The 21,345-nt window shown below is 41.5% G+C and overlaps 1 protein-coding gene across 2 annotated transcripts in view; it reads right to left on the reverse strand.

Moving 5' to 3' along the window:
• IPO9 (importin 9) overlaps positions 1–21,345 on the reverse strand; it is a 42,922-nt gene that overhangs the window by 3,910 nt on the left and 17,667 nt on the right. For both annotated transcript variants that reach the window (XR_012996983.1, XM_076357861.1), the window contains exons 8-23: positions 19,255–19,355; positions 17,573–17,631; positions 16,861–17,012; positions 15,661–15,759; positions 15,415–15,521; positions 14,113–14,252; positions 12,232–12,391; positions 10,987–11,213; positions 10,626–10,774; positions 9,559–9,687; positions 7,475–7,750; positions 5,538–5,704; positions 3,365–3,498; positions 1,679–1,798; positions 1,098–1,199; positions 218–294 (exon numbers count right to left, since the gene is read on the reverse strand). Coding sequence is in view for 1 of the 2 variants with exons in the window: in XM_076357861.1 (XP_076213976.1) it covers positions 218–294; positions 1,098–1,199; positions 1,679–1,798; positions 3,365–3,498; positions 5,538–5,704; positions 7,475–7,750; positions 9,559–9,687; positions 10,626–10,774; positions 10,987–11,213; positions 12,232–12,391; positions 14,113–14,252; positions 15,415–15,521; positions 15,661–15,759; positions 16,861–17,012; positions 17,573–17,631; positions 19,255–19,355 (2,199 nt within the window). In the remaining variant the exon portion in view is untranslated. The remainder of the gene's footprint in view (positions 1–217; positions 295–1,097; positions 1,200–1,678; positions 1,799–3,364; positions 3,499–5,537; positions 5,705–7,474; positions 7,751–9,558; positions 9,688–10,625; positions 10,775–10,986; positions 11,214–12,231; positions 12,392–14,112; positions 14,253–15,414; positions 15,522–15,660; positions 15,760–16,860; positions 17,013–17,572; positions 17,632–19,254; positions 19,356–21,345) is intronic.

A 21,345-nucleotide genomic window follows, 5' to 3' on the forward strand; every position in this document is an offset into this window, starting at 1 on the left:
ACATTTCCAAGTTACAGTTATTGATCCAATAAGGAAAAATAGCTCCAGGCATTCTTGGGATACTCAGCACTTTCCAAAGTAATTTCAATGAACTGAGTACATTCAGGACAACAATCAATAACTGGTGTTTACAGTTTTGTTAAAGTACAACATAGAAAAATTAAGTTTATAAAGAATGATAGGAATCTGATTTAAAAAACTCATTCTAGAGCATCACCTGGAGATCTATTTGGTAAAGAGGGTCCTTTAATGCATCTGGATCATCCTCTTCATCATCTTCATAATAATCCTCATCTGTCAGAGGCAAATCAGCAGGTTTTAATATCAAACAGAGCAAAATATCTCAGGAAGTATTTATTAGACTACTGCTGAAATCCAAGGATCCAAAAAGAAATAGTTTCAGTGCTGCTGGGTAAAAAAATTTTGTATCCAGAATATTCACTCCTTCAGTTCAGATGATTAGAAAACACGACACCCCAGAACAAGAAGGGTCATAGTGGGAGTCTCAAGGAATGCACAGGTGAGACGAGCATACATGGGATACCAGACAAGCAGGTTTGTTAGTTATGTGTACTATTATCTTACACCTTAACCTTATGTCAGGGTGACACATTTCCAACTCTGTGCTAATGTAAGTAGTCCCCCTTACTGTATTTGCCTGTAAGGTTCCCTCTTCTAAGACTATATGCAAACTGGAGAGGGAAGGAGATATTATACCTGCTCCATCTTTATGCAGCTATTATTTCTCAAGGTCACTCCACAAAGAAGCTCATCCACTGCTACAACATTGTCATTCCAAGGTCATGTCTACATCTTCAAGTATCAATTTTCTCTTTAAAGAAATACCTACATGAACCTCACAGCAACATGAAGCCCATGCAGCATTTGAAATCTCAGGTGAAAAATGCAGTTATTTGATCGTGTAATTCACACACGTCCCTCTCTTACAGAAAAAAGTCCTTATTCAAAATCCCAGTGTAATATTTCCTTTCCCTTGCCTGCAGTCTCCATTGAGCTGCTGTCAAGGAAAGAAAACTGACTAGGATGTCATCTACTCTATTTTCGCTTTGTGTAAGCACTTTAAAGCTATTACTTACCATACTTGTTTGTGGAAAGAATATCTGATAAGAACTGTCCTGCTAAGCCTTCATCTTCATCCTCATCCTCTTCCTGATCCTCCCACATATCATTCGAATCATCTGTTTAGAAAACAAAAATTTCTAGAAATAAACAGAATCTAAGAGGTCCAGTCTGTTGATCACTATACAGGGGACTGGACAGTTTTTAGGCAAGCATCCCCGCTCGTGTAGGTGGATGAAGGGAAACACCTGCAACCTTTACCATCCCTTTGGAACGAGTAACAAGAACTGGAGCTCAGCAAAAAGCAGCTGCAAGAATGGATGCCTGAAGCAGGGAGGAAGAAAGGCAAACCAGATACACCAAGAAAGGATAATTTTATTGGCATTTGGTCCGATCCCATCTTCCAAACTGGCCCAAAATAATTTTCAGGTTTAAGAACACACAACACTGATTTTATCCTTTGGATCACTATTTAAGCCTTTGCGATTATAGGTATACTATTTACTATTGTGAATTTCTTATTACTATAAATGCTTCTGAAGAGATTACAAAGTAGATTTAAGCAATGCAAAGAGGAAAAGCAAACCCAGTATTTTACCTTGGCTCCAATCTGCAGTTGTCTGTCTGGATGCATTTGCTTCCATCGCATTAGAGAGTTCATTTATTATTAATTTTAAGATTTTTACTAACAAAGGAATGTTTGTCCAGCGTTCAGGATCTAAGAGAAGAAAATTATATATTCATACTGCTTTTAATAAAAAGTTGTTAAAAACAGGCCTTTTTTTGTGGCGGTTGTTTTTTTTAATTTTATCATACATTTAAAATGCTCACAGACGAGCAAAAACTTCCAGGTTGGGAGGAAAAAGAGACTGACAAAAAAACCCCAAATGTTCCTTCCATATATCTTCACGGCTAGATTCCCAAAGACCTTAACTGCAATATCAAATCTTGCATATTTTGAATGAAGAGAAGGCATAGTTAAAGTCTTCACAGCTGCATTAATTTGTGAGTCTACTCAGTGAAATCATAGTTACAGATTACTTCATTAAGCATTCTTCTCTAAAGTTATTGTTGCACATCTAGCAGTGCTTTCAAGTAAATGAGCAGTGCAGCACTCCCACGTGTGGCTCTGCCCTTTCTGAGACACTGCAAGCTCCAATTTTTCTTCACCGGGGCTCCTGCAAGGCCTAATTACTCCATAGGGATAGCTAGACAGTGTTTTTGTCCTTAATTGCAAAAGTAAAGATCCTATCAAATAAAGAAACTGGGAGCACTAGTTTTAACTCTTTAGGTGCTCAAATGCTAGCAATTACTGTTCTTCTATCTGACTAGACAATATCTGAGTTTGTTTGGTTTGTGCCGTTTGGTGGGGTTTGCTGCTTTAAAAAAAGCAAAGAATAATAAGGTAGCAGGTGTTTTGTGAGCACTACTTACCTCTTACACTCCTAGTGCTTTCCCCTGTTTATTTCCTTTATTAAGTGTTACTGCATCACCCCAAATCCCCTGAGCCTACGACAGCTGAAGGCTTGAGGAGCACCGACTGCCTCGATGGGCCTCCAGTTTGGATCAATACAGCCATTATGCCCTATCCCGCAACTCGCTGTGCACAAGCTCTAGCACAGCAAGTTGCAGAACCAAGGTTTTAACTGACCACTGAGGACAGCAGCTCCCCAGTGTCTTCCCCTCTGGGGCTCAGTCCCCAGAAAAAAAAAAATGCCCAGTGCTCTCTCCGATTTTATATATGACTCTCTATACAGTAATCTCCAATCAAGGATTTTGGGTTCAGCCAATTAAAAATAAGACAAGTCTTATGCAGGAGATTGGCCAAGCTTTCCTTAAAAGTGATCTCTAACTTGTTGAAGTCATTGCTGATATTTGTGAAAGTCTGTCTCATCGAAAAAACTTTTTTTTTTTTAAATCTCTACATTCACTAAACACACTTTCCTCTCAGAGAAGCTACCAGGCATCATGAAATTACCAATTCTATCTCATTAGATGGAACAGGATGACGTAAAATAGCAGTGGATAACTTCCTATCCCATAATCACCTCATTCACTTATATTAAATCAGAGACCTCAGGAGTCTTCCAAATCATTCTTTGGCAGAATTAAAGCAAATAATGGATATATTAAGTACATGATGTATGGATTAGCTCTACATGCGCCTTCTGTAGGAAATATCTCCCACAGCTTTGTGTGATCTGCAAGATCTATTTTACAGCCTTTCATAGCATCTACTAACAGGAAAAAAAAACCTGTTAAAAACAGCAAAATTATTACTTACTTTTGGCTGACTTTGATCGTGTTCGTATTCCCTCATCCATATTAAATATTTCTTCTCCCTTTACCCTAATGTCCTGAAGTCGCTTGTCATCTGTGTTGATGCCATACTGAAGGAGTTTACACAACGCTACAGAGCTGGGGAGCAGGGAATAGGAAAATTATAGATGAGAATGTCTCTAAACTGTCTGGCTTTCACAGTGAACTGTTAATAGGGAACACATCTCCAGAGCAGCCATTCAAATGCCCTTTTTTCTACACTTTTGCCAAGAACAAGCATCACAGAATTTTCCTATTTCTCCTGCTTTATGTCAGCATCCAAAACTGGACTCATCTCCTGACCTGCACAGCAAGACAAAAACTGACAAAGCTTTGGATTAAACACTACCAAACAGTGCATACATACATTAAAGGTTTTTCCAGTTCAGAAGGGCCACGAGGTTAAAAACACTCCTGAAGCATCACGTGCAGATGAAGATGGAATTAAGAGGAAAGCAGTGGCAAGAAAGTAGTAATTTGGTTGATCTGCAGCCATGAACATCTCTTCTACTTTTCTCCAGCCTCAAAGCTCTTTTTCACTTCTGGTCCTTCACAGCTCAGCTACACTCAGACCTTCTAGCTTGCTCCCTTGGTATCTTCATGTGTTCTTTCCATCTCTGCTGATCAGATTTCTACGCCACAATTTCAAACCTCCTCCAGTTCCAGGCTGTTTTCAAGCCATACTGAGGATGACTGACTACAGGTTAAGGCCATCAGTTTAAGCTTGGCACTTTTAAACCTCTCTCCTGGCTCTGCAAGTCTCAAACTGAAGTTTCGGAGCTCTGTGGAACTCGCTCTTTTCATGCTTTCACTTCACACCCTCTTTCTCTCCCACACTATGGCTCTGAGTTCCCATACTGCTGGTTTGGACCCAGATCTTACATGCCACCCCTGAGTTGTCCAAAGTTTTCCCATCCTTTCATCATGCAAGTCAAGAGCAAATAGCCACTTCTTCAACCTGCCATTCACAGGGATGGGGACTGATGCACACAGAAGGTGTCGGCTATCTTCATGTTCCTTTTACTAACTCTAAACAAGAGGGTCCTCTGAGCAGGCATTGCTTTTCTTCAGTACGCAGAAAACACCCAGCTTTTTCCAATGCACGACAAGCATCACCGTAAATAACCCAAATCAAAGTGTTTAATACACTTAATACACAGATGCCAAGTCATCTGTACATAAATAGCTCTAATCTTGGACAATACGGAGGCAGCATTGAACAACAAAGTTTAACCTTGTTCTCCCTGTCAGCGTTAGCCTTGGCTTTTCCCTACGGCCATAAGCAGTCTCAGGGAATCCTGCAGACAACCCCCGTCTGTCAAATGGGGATAAACCACTGCTCTTAGGGATGAAACAGACCAAGTGTGACCAAAAACAGCACCAGATCCCCAAATCAGACCGCCTCTTGTTCTGCATGATCATTCACAAACATCCATTTTAAACATGCTTTTTCTTATTATTTATTTCACAGGCTATTTGACTGCCTTATAACAATAACACACCAACACATACTAAGAAGTGAGTTAACAGCTGGTGAGACCCCTAAGAGTGGTCTGTTAGGTTTCACATTTCCAGAAAAATCAAAGACAGCAGCTGCAGCAAAATTTAAATTAATACAGAGCATTTCATGCTTTGGAATATAGTACTCAGCCTCCTCTGGAACACAAATGTGCTCCTACAGCAAAAGGGAGAGAAAACTGTTTCAGTTGATTTCTTTATTGACTTTTAAGAGATCATTAAATCAACAAGAAATCACCAGATTCTTTTAGGAAACCCTCTACAATGCCCTGAAACTCATGTCTGGAAGCTATTCTCATCCCATTCACAGAAGTTCAATCTCAAAAGCACTCCTGTGCTTGCAAGAGACACCCCTTTCCCCCTTGGGTCACCCTGTTCCAGCACAGAAACACCAGGCAGCAGGAGGAGCACTCAGAGGAAGATCAGAGATTGCTCCAATTACCACGGCTCTCCTAAGCCAAACTGACACCGCAGGAAAAAATTAATTCTGTCAACGCTGGCACACACTAATCCAAGTCTGAACCTGCTCCCCCTTCCCTCACACCCAGTGCATTTAATTGCAATGGGATGATCAGTCAGCTAACGTTAACGCATGGATCCTGCTTATGAAAACATCCTACCTGACTTTGCCTTCATATTGCCCATAGAACAAGTGCTGCCGGCTCATCCATTCGGCCATTACAAACTCCAAGGCAGGCTTGCCAGTTGGTCCGGGGAGACTACACAGGAACTCTAGGAGTGGTTCCAGTTGTGAGTGAACCAAGTGAGCAAACACCATAATCAAGGACTACAGGAGGAGAAAGGAAACGTTAGCTGTACCTAATTTAATAGCTGAAAATGTTTTATCAAATATTCAAGTAACTGAGTTTTCTGCAAGAGTAGAGACTGTGCTTACCAACCCCAAGAGGAAGAGAAAGTATAACCCTCTGCAAGACACACTGTGCTACAAAGCAGGCAATAAACTACTACAGACCCCACCAAAAACACAGCAGGAATAAGTTTACTCACACCCATGCCCCAAACTAACAAACTTCCTAAAGCAAAGATTAAAAAGCTATTTAGAAAATATCAGAGGTTGCAGTTGACTTTTGACTAGCAAAAATATCATATGGCAACAGTCAGACACTGCAACTGCCCTAGTTTGCTCAACGGACCAGAAGCTGTACACCTGGTTCTATACACAGAGCTCTAAATCTACGCGTATCTAGCAGAAACGTGTCTCATTATCAAGCTAAGGAACAGAAGTTATTGGTCCAGAGCCAGAACCCATATTGTCTTCCCCTTTCACCCCAGTGATTTCCCATCACCACCTCCACCACAGGACCACCCTTCTCCCATATCATAATTCAGCAGCACTTTTCCAATTCTGAGTGCACTTTGAACACAAGTTTTAGGGAAAGAACTGCAAGTTTTAGAAAGGTTTTGTTGTTTTTTTTTAAACAAGATACAGTTTTACAGTCTGAGTCTTAAAGACCAGGAGTAGAATTCATATGCTGCGTATGTCTAAATGTCAGTCTCCAAGTCTGAGGGCATCCCCGTAGGCTTCCTCGGGGAAAAGCTGCCCACCTCCAGAGGTCCATCTTTCAGGCTAACACAGGGAAGAGATTCAGCATTGTGAAAGGCTCGTTTCTCTTCCCCTGGGGCTTCATGTGACTGCTTCAGATTTAAGCTTCCGGATCTTTTAAATCCAAAAATACGCAGTGAGAGCCATTCTGAACAGTTACGAATCAACAGTGTTTCCAAGGGAAAAAAAAACAAAACAAAACAAGGCTTTAAGATGAAATCTGTGCTGACATCTGAATGGCCTTGATTCACCATGTGCTGGCTTGAAAAATGCACATACAAAAATCAGAGAAATACACAAGATAAAAGGGTTAGAGCAGAGCAAGCCTCAGCCAAGTGCCACAGTGAGGGCAAAGGTGGGGTCTTGCCGGAAGGCAGAACTCCTCAACAGCGCCAGAAAAACGCCTTCCCCCAGCTGCTGCTGAGGAACCAGGGCAGCCATCACTAGGTGTTTTACATTAAGGGCACAGACAAGAAAGATAGAAGACCACTGGGATAAAATCATTCCATAAAAGTGTGCCACTAGAAGTAGGTCAAGGCTAGAAGAGATGATGATGCTCTTGTCTGGCCTCTCATCTGATGCAGGCCAACTACACCTCCCATCCACCAAAAGTTCACCTTGTCTCAACTCCCAGGCATTTATCCTTCGAATACAGCACAAAAACACTCGAAAACATGTGCTGCCTTTACCACAACATCCATACTTGGGCAACTCTTGTCCCCTCTAAAGTTCACTGCTTGCAAGCACAAGGTCATGAGGGACTATTTAAGGTGCATTAAAGCTTACCCACAAGAACCTGGCTTACCCCGTAATCTGGGCAACTCTGTATAAGCAGAGCAGGCATTTTCCTGACTGCCTCAGGAAGATATGTAGAACCTCCAATTGCAGTAGCCATAAATAATCAGGCACACAATTGAAGAAAGGAAAAAAAAATGACAACAGTTTCTTTTCCTGACACTTCTACTTATTCTCCTGGGTGCCCAGCCTGCTCACCTGCATTACACTGAGCGTCTCCGCTTGTTGCATTTTGCTCAGGATAGCTCTCAGGATCTGGTCCAGATTCTCTCCCAGCTCACTTCCTGCTTTAGAAATTAAAGTGGAGACCAGCCTGCCCACAAAGGCAGCGGTGAATTCTGAGGTCCTTGGATCTAGAAGCTGGCTCACCACCTGCATCACATACCACAGTCCATTGTGGCCTTGCTCATCATGCCATTGTGCAATTTGCTCCAGTGCCACCGAGACGTATGCACGCAGACACTCACCACCGTTCTAAACAAGAAAATTATCGTGTTAGAATTTCCCTTTATAGGTAAAGGAGCAGAGAGGCTCGGGAAGACATCTCCTTTCATCACCCCAAAAAGACCCTTAACCAAGATGAAAACAATGGGCAAACTGGTGGCATTTTGTAAAAGATCCAAGCTCTCTAATGTGCAGTAAAAGGAGTGCCTAAATTTAAAAATAATTTCCACAGACTTCAGTTTGTTATCGAGTACAAAACCCTTCACTGCCCAGGCAGCTCTCAAGAAGATCATCTAGTAAATACAAAGACAACCTGAAGCAGCTGCAGTTTTGTGCCAGTCTTGTTACCCAGAGGAATTCCAAGAGATTCTAACAAGTGAGAGATGAAGACAGCGAAGTGTAGCATGAACAAAATGCAACCCAGCAGCCAAGCTGCAATCTTTTTGAATTCTTCTTAAAACAAAGATCCAGCAGAACAACCAGCATGCTGGTCTCCAACCTCTTCTTGCTGGTCTCCAATACCGTGTTCAGTTTTGGGCCCCTCACTACAAGAAAGACATTGAGGTGCTGGAGTGGGTCCAAAAAAGGGCAACGAAGCTGGTGAAGGCTCTAGAGCAGAAGTCTTATGAGGAGCAGCTGAGGGAACTGGGGTTGTTTAGCCTGGAGAAAAGGAGGCTCAGGGGAGACCTTATCACGCTCTACAACTACCTGAAAGGAGGTTGTAGTGAGGTGGGTGTCAGTCTCTTCTCCCAAGTAACAAGTGATAGGACAAGAGGAAACGGCCTCAAGTTGCGCCAGGGGAGGTTTAGATTGGGTATTAGGAAAAATTTCTTCACTGAAAGGCCTGTCAAGCATTGGACCAGGCTGCCCAGGGAAGTGGTTGAGTCACCATCCCTGGTGGTATTTAAAAGACATGTAGACGTGGTGCTTAGGGACATGGTTTAGTGGTGGACTTGGCAGTGCTAGGTTAACGGTTGGACTTGATGATCTTAAAGGTCTTTTCTAACCTAAACGATTCTATGATTCTATTCTTACTGGTACGTTGTTTAGGGAAAGCCATTTCTATGGTCTGTATTCACATGGCAAAGGGTAGCTGGCACTATAAAACTCCTTACGTAAGGAACAAAACCAGCTTTATTGTTTATATGCCATCTAGCAGCTAGAATGAAAAGGCACCCTGGACTTTTAGCCTCTGACGCTTTTTCTTTCTTTCTTAAATATCCTAAAGACATCATCAGGTAACAGCAGAGCCTGCCAACAAGCACAGCTCAGGCACTACCGCTGTTTGAGACGAATCCTTGCTCTCCCTCCATCCCATACCTGGCTCAGTCAAAAAGAAGTTTGCCCTCCCCTTCCCACCTAAATGAGTACAGGAGAAAACTGCTAGAAGGAGGAGGTCTAGGAGGTCTTCTACGCAGGAGGTCTTCTGCTTCCCTATGCCTGAGCGTGTTCCGCCTCTGCCATTCCTAGGTGTGATGAAAGTTATTATGGGGGAAGAAAAGCAGTAAGGTTTTGGGTTTTTTTTCGCTTGGGTTTTGGGTTTTGTTTTGGTTTTTTTACATGCTCCAGAGCCCTAAAATAGAAAAGAAGATCAAGGCTGCTGCTATACTCGCTCCGGTCCTCCAAATTAAGGAATGAACAGTAAAAGTCATTGCAGGCCCTTGAACAGCAGTACCTTCATGATAAACTGGAGGTGGCAGAGACTCCTGAGGAGCTGCCAATATAGCTATTGGCAAGCAAAGCCTGGGCTCCCCTAAAGGCTATGCGACCTGTCTTAGTTGGTCACCTCTCTTGGACTTGCATAGTCCTGCAATCCTTACCACTCCCCACAGTGTTACCTGCATAGTAGCATTGTCATCTGTGTTCAAGCTGCACTGAGCCACTGCAGGGAATGCTTGGCAGATCAGGAGCTGGGACAGAGGAGGTTTTGTATTCCTCACAACTGTGGTCAATATATCAATAGAAGTCTGAAAGGAAAACACAAACAAAAGCACTGTTACAGCAGCAGCCATAGAACGCTAAGTCAGCATTACCCACTACTGGTGCAAGCATCAAAGGCGTAAACTGAAGGGATGTGAGCCAGTACTGCAATCACATCCTGATTGTACAGTCTAGAATATTTTTTGAATCAGAGGACCTTGGAGTCATGCACCGACAGTGTCACTGTATTTGACATGGAGACGTGATGTGTGCTGTAAAATTTCCCAAGGCAGTTCAAACATTAAAAGCCGTGTAACCACTTCAATACAGAAAACAGTTTCACAGTAGCCTGATGCGTGCTAATCAGTACAGCCAGAGAACAGGTCTAGCTGACTTGTTCCATTTTGTTTATATTGATTTAAATTTATTTTAATTACCTGTGAGCAATTGTTACAGTCATACCAATCAATAGGCAGATTATAAGCATATTGATAAAGATGTTTATGGGTTTAATTCCGTACAATCAGTCTACATAGTCAATGCTTAATCTTTCATAAGCTGACTTTTTATAGAAAGGACAAACCTGTATAATTTATCTCCAGCAATTTATATCTATGCGACATATAAATCAGAAAAAGCCTTAGAAAAAAGTGCAAGGAATAGTCATGTACCCTGCTGGAGAACATTCCACCAAAAAGAGGAGACTGTTATTGGTGAAAGATGGCTATGTCAAAGCAAAATGACTAGGGATACACTGCAGAGACTGGAAGATGGCCAGAGGAGCAGTTTAAAGTTAACTTTTGGAAGCATCTTCCCCCATCTGCAGTTTGCCTTCTCTCCACAAAGAAACCTCTACCAATGATCGAAGTCGTTGTTCCAAAGCAGTTCAAAAGCAACCTTTCTACTCTTTGCAGACCAGCCATCCTATACGTTAAAGAACAGGGAATCATCTCCAGCTAAGACCGTGTACCACTGTAGCACTTACTGCACAAAGTCCTGCTGGGATCTTGTCAGCAGGGGCCTGCATGATGCTGACAAGAGTTGGTATTAGCCTCATCTGCATTGGACCCTGGCAGGCTTCTATCTGAGCTAGCTCCTTAAAGATATCTTGGGCAAGAGAAGCAACAACTGGATCTGGAGAGAGAAAGCACCATTTACTAAAACATACTAACAAACACATCTCAATTTTTGCTACCACTATTTCAAATAGGCAAAGCAGCAAGTCTCCCTTCTAGCTTTACCGTTGAATGAATCAGTGTTCATTCAATTATCATTTATTAAGTTTTCACCACCAGGATTCAGTAGCAAAAACAACTGTACTTTGAGAATGTAACTTGAATGCATACCATTACTGTACTTCAGAAATATTGCAATCGTGAAGGGGCAGATTTTGTTCTCCACACTTGCTGTAAATGCTGGGTCTACCGTACAGACAATGCACAGCGTCTCCATCACGAGGTTTAGGACCTCTGAACTGAACTGAGTTGCCAAGTGGATCAGTCCATCAAGAATGCTAGGAAGGAAAGGCTGCAACACATGGGTGCTCTCAGAGATCTTCAGCTGGTCACAGTAGCTAGACAAGAAATTCGTGATACAAAAATATCGAATATATTAAAGTGATTTATACATTTAACACTACATGATATATAAGGGGATATTTCACCCCACCCATTCTTTTTCCTTAAGTTCACTCCTCTAGGACTTTTCCCCATCAGTCTACTATTCCTTGATCTCAACAGCTCAGCTATCTTTCCTCCTCATTCCATCCCCAATGGTTTGCAGAAGCAGAGTTGAGCCAAGTGATGTTAAAAGCTTCCACCGCCTCTTAGTAACAATTCTCTCTCAAGAACTGCCCACCGATGGAGAAAATAAACCTTGAGGAAAAAAAAATAGTCTGAGTGAGAGACTCACTGCTTACAGCATCTTTAATCACCATGTTCTACGAGTGAGCTAGGGAAGAAAAAAAACAATTTCAGGAATAACTAAGTTGTAAGTCTCTGTCTTTATTCATTATTATTTCAGTGCAAATAGAAAACAAGGTGGTTTTCGGAGGGGGGGAGGGAAGAGAGTTCTTTTGTGTGGGTTTTTTGTGGTTTTTTTGTGTGTGTGTGTTTTTAAACTAATGTTCAATTTTCACATTAGAATCAATACAGCAAATCTTCCCTTTTTCTTCTTGCAACTTATTTACAAAAACGGGATGCCAACACCCCCCTCCCAAACCATTCCTTATTGTTGTGATTTGCTCCACAAGCCTGTACTATGTCATTCAGCCACCTTTGTGACTGAACAGGAGTAATCTTGGTTTCATCTTTATGCTTTCCATCACTATCTAGTTCTGCTTCTCTTTGGGACTGTATCCATTATAACATTTTATTGTAGCCAACCTTGAATCTCAATTTCATATTCCTCATTAGAGTTATTCTATTTTGAACCTGCTTGCTTACGCTTTTTAAGTTGACATCTATCTCATTCAAAGCAAATACTTCCACAGTCTATACAGAAATATTACCAGTATTTTAACATACCAGTTTTATAAGTGTAATTTATACCACCTATCTCTGGAGCTTTGGAATATCTTAGGGTTTGCTTACCCCCAGATAGCTCTGACTGCAGAGATTCGGACAGAAGGAGGCTGGGTTTCGTGTAGACCACTGACAGTAGCTTGCAGGAACTGCTGGATTAGTTCTGGAGACATAGCCACTGTAAAACGGCTGGCGGCCCACAGAGCACGACCCAGGAGAAAAGGAGACACTAAAACAAAACAAAAAAACCCCAGTGGTTTTAGAGAAAATTTTATGAGTTTAAAATTACAGCTGCTTCTATCATTTATCCGAAATTTTGTCATCCCAGTAGGAAAATGGCAAGATATGACACAGAAGACCAGTATGTAGGCATACAAAGAAATTTTATTCATGGGCAGAATCCAGTTTATTTTCTTAGTGATTTCAAAAAATAATTTCTCATTTGTTTTTTTTTAAAAAAAAACCAAACCTACACCTTCTTCCTTCTACTAGTTACACTTGAATTTGTTCATCAATACAACAATATATGCTTTAGCGATCATCAGAACAAAAGTAAGGGAAGAGAATGAAGGCTTTTTCAGTAATTCCTATTCATCTAGCTCAATATTCTGTCCCTAACAGCAGCAAATAGCAGAAGCTTAGGGGAAAGAATTAGAGAAACAGAGCACGTATACAAGGATCTCTTACAGATTACTTTTCTAGTTTCCAGCCATCACCTTGTAATTACAAAACACAATGTTCAACAGCACCAGTGAATACTCATTATCTACTCACCTGTTTACACTTATCAAGGTATGAAGTATCTTTATCACACTTAACCCTTCTGCCTTTTCAGGCTAAAAGTATCCTTATCTATATAGGCTATCCTCAAATAGATGATGCTCTCTATTTCTCAGCATCTTTACTGCCATTATTTATACTCCTGCAAGTATTAATTTTAAGATGAGGACATAAAAAACTCCATGCAAGATATAAAGCAAGAGAAAAGCTTTGTTTTCTAAGCAAGTATTATAAAAAGCAAGATTTCTTTGTCTTACTACCATTACTGAGCATTAAACGGACATCCCCTGAGAACTATCTACATACTGAATCCAGGAGCTCCTTCTAGAGCACAATAGCTCATTTACAACCCAATACCACATATGTGTAAATATACGTAAATAGCTGAGGTTGTTTTCTTACATGCATTGCACATGATGCACTTTGCACACTATTTCTTCATTCAAAATTAACTCAAAAAAAGAAAAAACCTTCTTTGTAATAGGCTAAACAAATGTTTCTTTATGAAAGCATCCAGCAATTTGTTTTTCTGCACTGACACAACTTAATGTGGACTCACCAATAATGCTCATATTGGCTTAAAGTTCTCAAATTTTAATTATTTGCAAGGACTCTCGAGGTCCGACTTTCAACAACTCCTTTGACTTTCTTGCACACTGATGTAAGATAACATAGAAAGCAGAAGCCTGCAGAGATCCCAATAATAGGAACCCACTCAGCTAGGAACATTATTTGAATTCATGTGCTACGACTAGTGTCAGCCCCAGCGTAAAGAAAACGGGATGGTATGTTGCTGCAGGAATTCTGAAGCCTGTCAAACACTGCTGGTGTCTTTCCCAGAAACTGATACAGGACAACAGAACAGCTATTTTCCGCCAAGTTCCCCAAGCAATTGCTGTTCCATCTCCAAGCCCTACAGGCTCAAGCATCCAGACAACAATGAGTTGTAACCAAAGGCACAGTGTCCTACATTTAAATGACTTATACTAGACCTGGTAGCATGTGTGAACTCACAAGATTTATGCCCTTTCACATGTACAATGTGCACAACTGCATTTCACACCACCACACGCATACAGCAACCTGATTCATGAGACACTTTTGTTCGTAAGAGATTTCCAAGGTCTGGCACTCAGCGGTTACTCTAAGTAATGGCAAGAGCCAATGTACCTGAAAGGTTGAGGTCTGCAAGAACAACATTTGTCAGGAAGCCATGCATATCAAAATGTATTCTACCATTCTTCACACTGTCTGTAATAATAGACTTCACAGAGCCCAGGGCCAGCATACAAGCTTCATGTATTTTCCACCTGCAAAAGAATTCAGATGCCTTTAGGTTTTTCCCCCAACGTCGCCTCAATAAATAAATAAAAAATCTGAAGTGAAACCATAACAAGTTTTTGGTCTAAGCTACCACAACTATTTTCTTGATCCCAAAGCAGAGAATTTGAAAGAGTCCTGAAAGAAATGAACATTTGCAAAACTCAGCAAGTTGGGGGGCTTGGAAACTCACCCAGGATAGGCAGCATCCTCAATCACCTTCTAAAATACCAGTTGAATAATTGTTACTTCTTGTATCAATTTTGTTCCCATAATAAAAAAAGAAATGAGACTTTTCTATGAAGGCTTCTATCTCCAGCTGTGCCTTACTTGACTATTCTATGTGCAGAAGCACTGTGATACCCAGTACGTTAAAGGTTTAAAAATGTCTATTTTTGCATTACGTTTTGTTAATTATGATGAAATAGGGTTATGGGCAAATACCACTTCTCCTTGGTTCTATTTGTGAAGCAAATAACGTACTTTAAGACTTACTACAATTAAGGCAGATGGGGACTCAATGTCCGATTTCTCTGACATTCAGTTGCTGCTCACTATACAGACTGGCTACTCTGACACTAGTATTCAAAATAAACACAAACACTGAACTAATGCACTGTAAAACCACGAGAGAATAGTTATGGAACAGCAACCAGCTACTCTTGCAGTTGAGCTTTCTCCTCCTATCCCCAAGTAACATTAAAAATTGCAACTTTGAAGTTCTAAAATTGAACACATACATCACCTATATCTCTTCTTTATATACAGTAAAAGAAGATATGCCTGAAACTTTGAGCTCAATTAACTGAACAGAAAGTGGAAGTATTGCCAATTTCTCTTCAGACTGCGTATAACTAATTATAGTTTCCAATGATATGTTTTAAGGAATTGTCAAGGGTCTGGAGGGAGGGAGCCTGGGGACAGCTGGCTTGTGCTAGGAATTGCTGAAAGTATTCCACACAAAGATTTCTTCATCTGGCTCAAGAACTGCTGTACTTCCTTCTTCTGCTTCTAATCAGAGTCCTCAAATTTCATCCTTGTCCATCAGTAGTAGTGTCACGAAAAAAATGTGATTAAGTTGTGCTGCACCCAATGCTGCAAAAGAGCTTGCCATTCGTATCACTGTCGTTCCCTGCTGCCCCATCTCCTTACCAGTGCTCAGCACCGTTGTTTTTAGCCTGCTCAGCTTCTTGTAAATGTCTTGTGGCTGCTGCAGCCAAAGCAGTTGCGCTCTCATTCTGGAAATCGGCAGCCACAGCCTGTGCAGAAGGAAATGGTAACACTTATTTGTACAGACTTTTAAAAGTTGGCCTTTTCTCCAAATGCCCTTCATGAAGCTAGGTTTATTATTTGTTATTATTATTTTGGTTGCATCTAAATGTGGAACACATTGCATACCAGCAACAGATCCTGTGCAGCAATCCTCACTGTATAGGAAAAAGTATCATCATCTTCATCCTCCACAAATTGCTGTGGATTTGCAGTCCAAACTTTTATCTGAAACAGAAAGGAGACAAGAAGGATAGGGTGGATGACTAATTCAGAACACCAAGGGTAAAAGGAAGCTTTTCTGTTCCCAGTAATCTCAGTTTTGCAAAACTACTTTCAGAATTTTTCTCTGCCATAAGAAGTCAGTCTTCAACTGATTTGTCTTACATTCTATTGGAGAAACCTTTGAAAAGAAGACACCCTCTCTGTTCTCTTGCTCTTCTGCTCCTCATTTGAGACCAGAATTTGACAGAACTAATGACTGACCTGGAATCAATGCTACACAGTTTTATTTATAGATGAGGAATGGGAGAAGCAGATGAATCTTTAACAGAGTGCCTGTTTTTATGCACACCTACCTGAACAAAAAGATGACGGCTGTCAGGCTTGGGAGGCCAGGAGGCATGTAGAATTTCAGTACAAATTATTTCACTCCACTAGCACAATTTTTTCACTACCACAGGAACCTGGCCTATCCCTTTCAGCATGATAATCCTCATTTTCACAGCATAATACTTCATGAACGAATGAAGAAAGAAAGCCTGAGAGAGTTGGGGTTGTTCAGCCTGGAGAGGAGAAGGCTGCAGGGAGACCTTATTGCAGCCCTTCAGTAATAAAGGGGGCTTATAAGAAAGATGGAGACTTTTTACCAGGGCCTGTTGTGACAGGACAAGGGCCAACGGTTTGAAACTGAAAGAGGGTAGATTTAGATTAGATATATGGAAGAAATTCTTTACTATGAGGGTGCTGAGACACTGGAATACGTTGCCCAGAGAAGCTGTGGATGTGCCATCATTGAAAGTGTTCAAGGTCAGGTTAGACGAGGATTTGAGCAACCTGATCAAGTGAAAGATGCCCCTGCCCCTGGCAGGAGGGGTGGACTAGATGACCTTTGAAGGTCCCTTCCAACCCAAACCGTTCTGTGATTTGCTGTCCACGTTACGCCATTTAGGAACATTTGGATGCTATTGCCCTAACTCCTGGCACAGCAAAGCGACAGAACAGCCTATTAGATTCCAGCAGCTTCCATGCACTGAAACTCTTCCTAGGACATTAGCTGTTTTAAATCTCTCATCACATTTGCTTCCTACACAAGACAAACATGCTCACCTGCTCCTCTGTGATCTGCATATAAAGGAGGATGTAATAGATCAGCTCAGGCAAAGCCTTCTTCACTGTGCTCTTGAATTTGTTGTTTTCCAACAAGGCATGAACAAATTCAAATATGCTGAACACTAGATTTTCAAAGCCCAATACTTCACCTGAACAAAGGAGTAAGTGGAAAACAAAAGAACATGACTGAATATGCTAACATACAGAAAGGCAGAAGTGAAAACAAAAACCACGTCTGAATATGCTAACAAACAGAAAGGTATAAATGGGTGTCACATATAATTACAAACAGTTAGCTTGTCTGACGAGATGTTTATTCTTACTCCTGGACTAGCAAGGGCAGCAGCAGCCCCAGGAGGACACCTGACCTCATCACTTTGCTCTCTTCCCACCTCACCGCACACCCCACATTAAAACTGATCAAGCTCAACCTAAAACCTGTTTGGTTTTCTTTTGTCCCATTACTTTTACCTCAAAATTGTTGCAGAACTCACTCCTTGAGTCATTGGAAAACTTAAATTATGCAGCTTCATTGATCACAATCACATGTAACTTGCAAAGAAGTGATGGACACTGTTCTAATACCATAAATGTACCTTTAAGCATGATCTCCTACAGTGTTTCAGTCACCGTTTTGACAACAATAATATTAGGTAAGTGCATTCCTTTTCAAAAGGGAAGGCAAAAGTGCAGTTTAACAAGTTCTTACCATCAGAATCCACAGGGTCCTCCACCTCTTCTGTGTAATTTACTTCTGTTCTCACATAAGTGGACGGAGTTAAGTAAATATGCGTGTTTCTAAAGAACTGCATCTATTTAGGAATCAATCTGTTCCTATCTTAAAATTCCTGATAACTAGGGAAGTTTTCTTTCTTAAAAAAAAATCTTTGACTTTACGCACAGTCCTGTGTTTCAGAGACAACAAGCCCCAGGAGCTCCTGCTTTGTGCATTGCCCAACTTCAAAGACCACTTCCACAGTCCACTTCCACATCACTTCAGTGCACCCTTTAGATCATTTGATTCACTTAAACCAAATCCTCCAGGGTAACCCAAAACTTCATTTATGTTAAAACTTTGCAAGAACAGAACCACTCAGACTCAACTCTTTCCAGGGGACAATGAGCCAATTCATCACTTTGCTGCCAAAGGGTGAGGAGCCACCCCATGATCCCATGTGCTACCTTATGTTGGCTCTGCTACTCGTCAGGCCTCTCCATGAGCCTCCAACTCTGGGCAGTGGCAGAAAACTAACCCTGGGGTGGAGAGGAAGGAGGTTTCTTTGGGGATGGCGAATTGAATGTCCAACAAATGCCAGAGCAAACACAAGGGAAGGAAGGACAAGACTCTCCCCATTTGCAAACAAAATACTTTTTTGTCAGCTCAGCTGCCAGCAGGACTGCAGTGGGAGTCAGGACAGGGGAGGGAGAAATACACCATCAAAAATTTAACAAACAGCTCCTTGTATTTTAACAGGTGTCTAAAAAAACAAAAATAAAAAAAACCCCAAAAAAACAGCTGACCTTGAAACTAGACATCCTCTACTTGCTCCAGAACTAAGGCTATTTTTATGGTCTCCCTGCCCATTTTCACTCTTCATTGGGTGCTATCACCCAATATGCAGCAGGATTCTGAAACACAAGACTATGCAGGCATCTTTGACATAAAAAGGTCTAGGTCTATGATTTCTAGGAGAACAGTCATTCTTATTAAATTACAGAGGAAAAGCTCAGTCAACCCTTACACTATTATCGCAACACAGTGTCCAATGCTGGTGTTTATACCGAAAATTCAGAAAAAGCTACAGGAAGGCTCAGTATTCTATAATTACTGTCTTATTATAAAAGGTTAAAAAAGCACATTAACTATATGGAAAGATTTGACTTGTCAGTTTGCAAGTACTGGAAAAACTACCAACAGAACACCTCTAACATGGCCAATTGTGCAGTGAAGTAATGACTGTTAAAAAATTCAAAAGGCAAATCAACTTCATCAGCAAGTGTAACCACCCATTAGTACTGCTGTAGCAAGGGATATCGTAGATTGTCCTTTACCTGAAGTCCTTACATTGTGACTACACATCTTTTTAAGAAGGCAATTTTCACCGAAGAGTACCAGAAACAATGCAGAGATCGGCCGCAATTCTACAGCCAGTATAACACAGGCACTTGCATCATTCATCATATATGACTTTTAAGCTACAAGAAACTTAATGGAGCCTACTGATGTGACAGAAATATCTGGTACATCTACACCACAGATGCCTATATTCTGTCCGTCACAGCGGACTACGCCATGTACCATGCTCTTCAGCTGTGTTCAGGTCGTTACTGTGTATGAGACAGAGTTTGTCTTGTTCTATTCTAGTTAAAACCATTCACTACAAAGGATATAAGGCGGCACTTTCTGTAAGGGTATTCCAGACAATGGGCAGGATCTGCTGCATTGACGAAACCATGTGCTTCGGATAGTTTTTCACAAGTGCTGTCACGGCCTGGAACAAAAAAAGATTATCAGTCAGAAGCAAAACCAGGGAAAACATCAACACTCACTCAAATCACAGGCTGCTGTTTCATTAACAATTGAGATAACCCAATGTCTTCCTGCCACCAAGGTCTCCTCCTCTCGCTCCTGACCAGGCAGTCCCCTCACTTGCATGAACTCTGACAAACAGGCCCCTCTTCATATTTGCTCTTTTGCAGGGAAGCAAAAGGATAATGTGAGATGTACAACTCTGGAAATGAAGACAATGCCATATTTTGGTGATAAGGTATAGACTCCAATCAGAAGTACATCACTGCACAGCACTTTCACGATTACCACCTGAAAGCTATCTTGTCCCAGAAAATGAACGCTAATATCAAGTAAAACCAGACCACAGCCTATTTCCCACACTTCTACACATGTAAGCAACACATCCGTTCGCACATCCAGGGAATAGCTGCAGATGAAAACAGCCATCCAGATCAATTTTCTCATCCATTTCAGCTGCAGACACAGGCAGCTGTGCCAGCCCAGCACAGGGCCTGTCTTGGGAGCAGCTCAGCAGCTCTACAGCTGATTGTGCCTGGGGTTTCATAAAGCTGATCGCCCTGATTTAGGGGAGCCCTTTCACTGACGCTTGCCAAAAAGCTTTTGGGATCCTCCAGGAGTCAAAGAACTCTCACTCCACCTAACAGACACTGTCTCCTCCCACAGGGGCACAGCTCCAGTTATTTTATATTGGTTACAGAAGAGCCCCTCACAAACTGCCTGACTGGCGGCTGCTACGAGACATACAGGTATCAGTTTGTTTCTGCTTACCCAATACGTCAGTTTGTTTGTAGCATTGGGTACATTAATAGAAATAAAAAAAATAATAATTCACCTTCCAGAAAAAAACCAGCATTCTAATATCAGTATTAGAGCAGAGCAGGCAGCCAGAGATAGGTAAGTTTGAGAATGAGTCTGGTAGGTGCTAGAAGCATTACAGAAAAGACCTGTTGAAGCCTCTGGGGAAAAAAAAAAGTTTATGCAGGTGCTGGCAGAGTATCTGAACCTGATCTGCAGGACAGCTGCAAACTCAACACCCTGACTGCCACTGCTTATGAACCCTATGCAAGTTTTTCTAAGCTATATGCCAAGACAATCTTGCAGGAAGCATTGCTGGAGTGGTAAGAGAGCTCTTCAATTCAATAGCTCTGCAGTTCTAACAACAGAAGGCTGCATTTGCAAGTTCAACACTTTCTGCAGCGCAAGTCATTAAAAAAAGAGCACTCTCTCCTGTCAAATGTTGTATTTCAACACCTGGCCTCTTATTCTGCCAATTCCCACTGCTTGTTTGAGCTAAAAGAACTGCTTCACAGATCTCCTCCTCCTTCTCTGCCTACCCCCACGTACTGCTCCACCACCTATTAAATCCCCCAAGAAAATCCTTATCCATCTCTCTTCAGAGCGAAGTCAAGCTGCTCCCCAAGCAGGACGTTTAATGGCCAAGCCAGGCAATAACCAACTGCATCCACACCTGTAGCCTGAGTCACCGCACAGACACACCGAAATCACCAGTGGGGGAGCAACACAACAGCTCCTCAACCCCTTCCAGCTATTCCGCAAGCAAACATCCAACCACATCTTGACTAATTGCTCGGCATCTCCTTAAAGTCACTCTCTATTAAAGCCTTTTGTTGCTTCACTTCCTACTTGTGTCTTTAGACAGAGAAGGAATCCCCACATTTGTGGATAAAAAGCTTAAAATATATGCCAGCCAGCAGCAGGAGAGCATGCTGAAGCTAAATGTTCGGTAAGAGTGCAGCAGGTGCAGGTTATGTACTTTGATCATAAACTTAGGAAATTTGCCCCCAAGACACTGGCCACCACCTTGTCTTCCATCCAAGAACAAAAGGGGTATGATTATTTTTTGTAACTAATTATTTGTTCCAACAGCAGGAAAAATATAAGCATAACTTTTCTGACCCACCTAATATACAGGTGTTGAAAGAACAGAT

Source organism: Aptenodytes patagonicus, chromosome 22 (genome assembly GCF_965638725.1).
Source record: "Aptenodytes patagonicus chromosome 22, bAptPat1.pri.cur, whole genome shotgun sequence".
Classification (NCBI taxonomy): domain Eukaryota; kingdom Metazoa; phylum Chordata; class Aves; order Sphenisciformes; family Spheniscidae; genus Aptenodytes; species Aptenodytes patagonicus.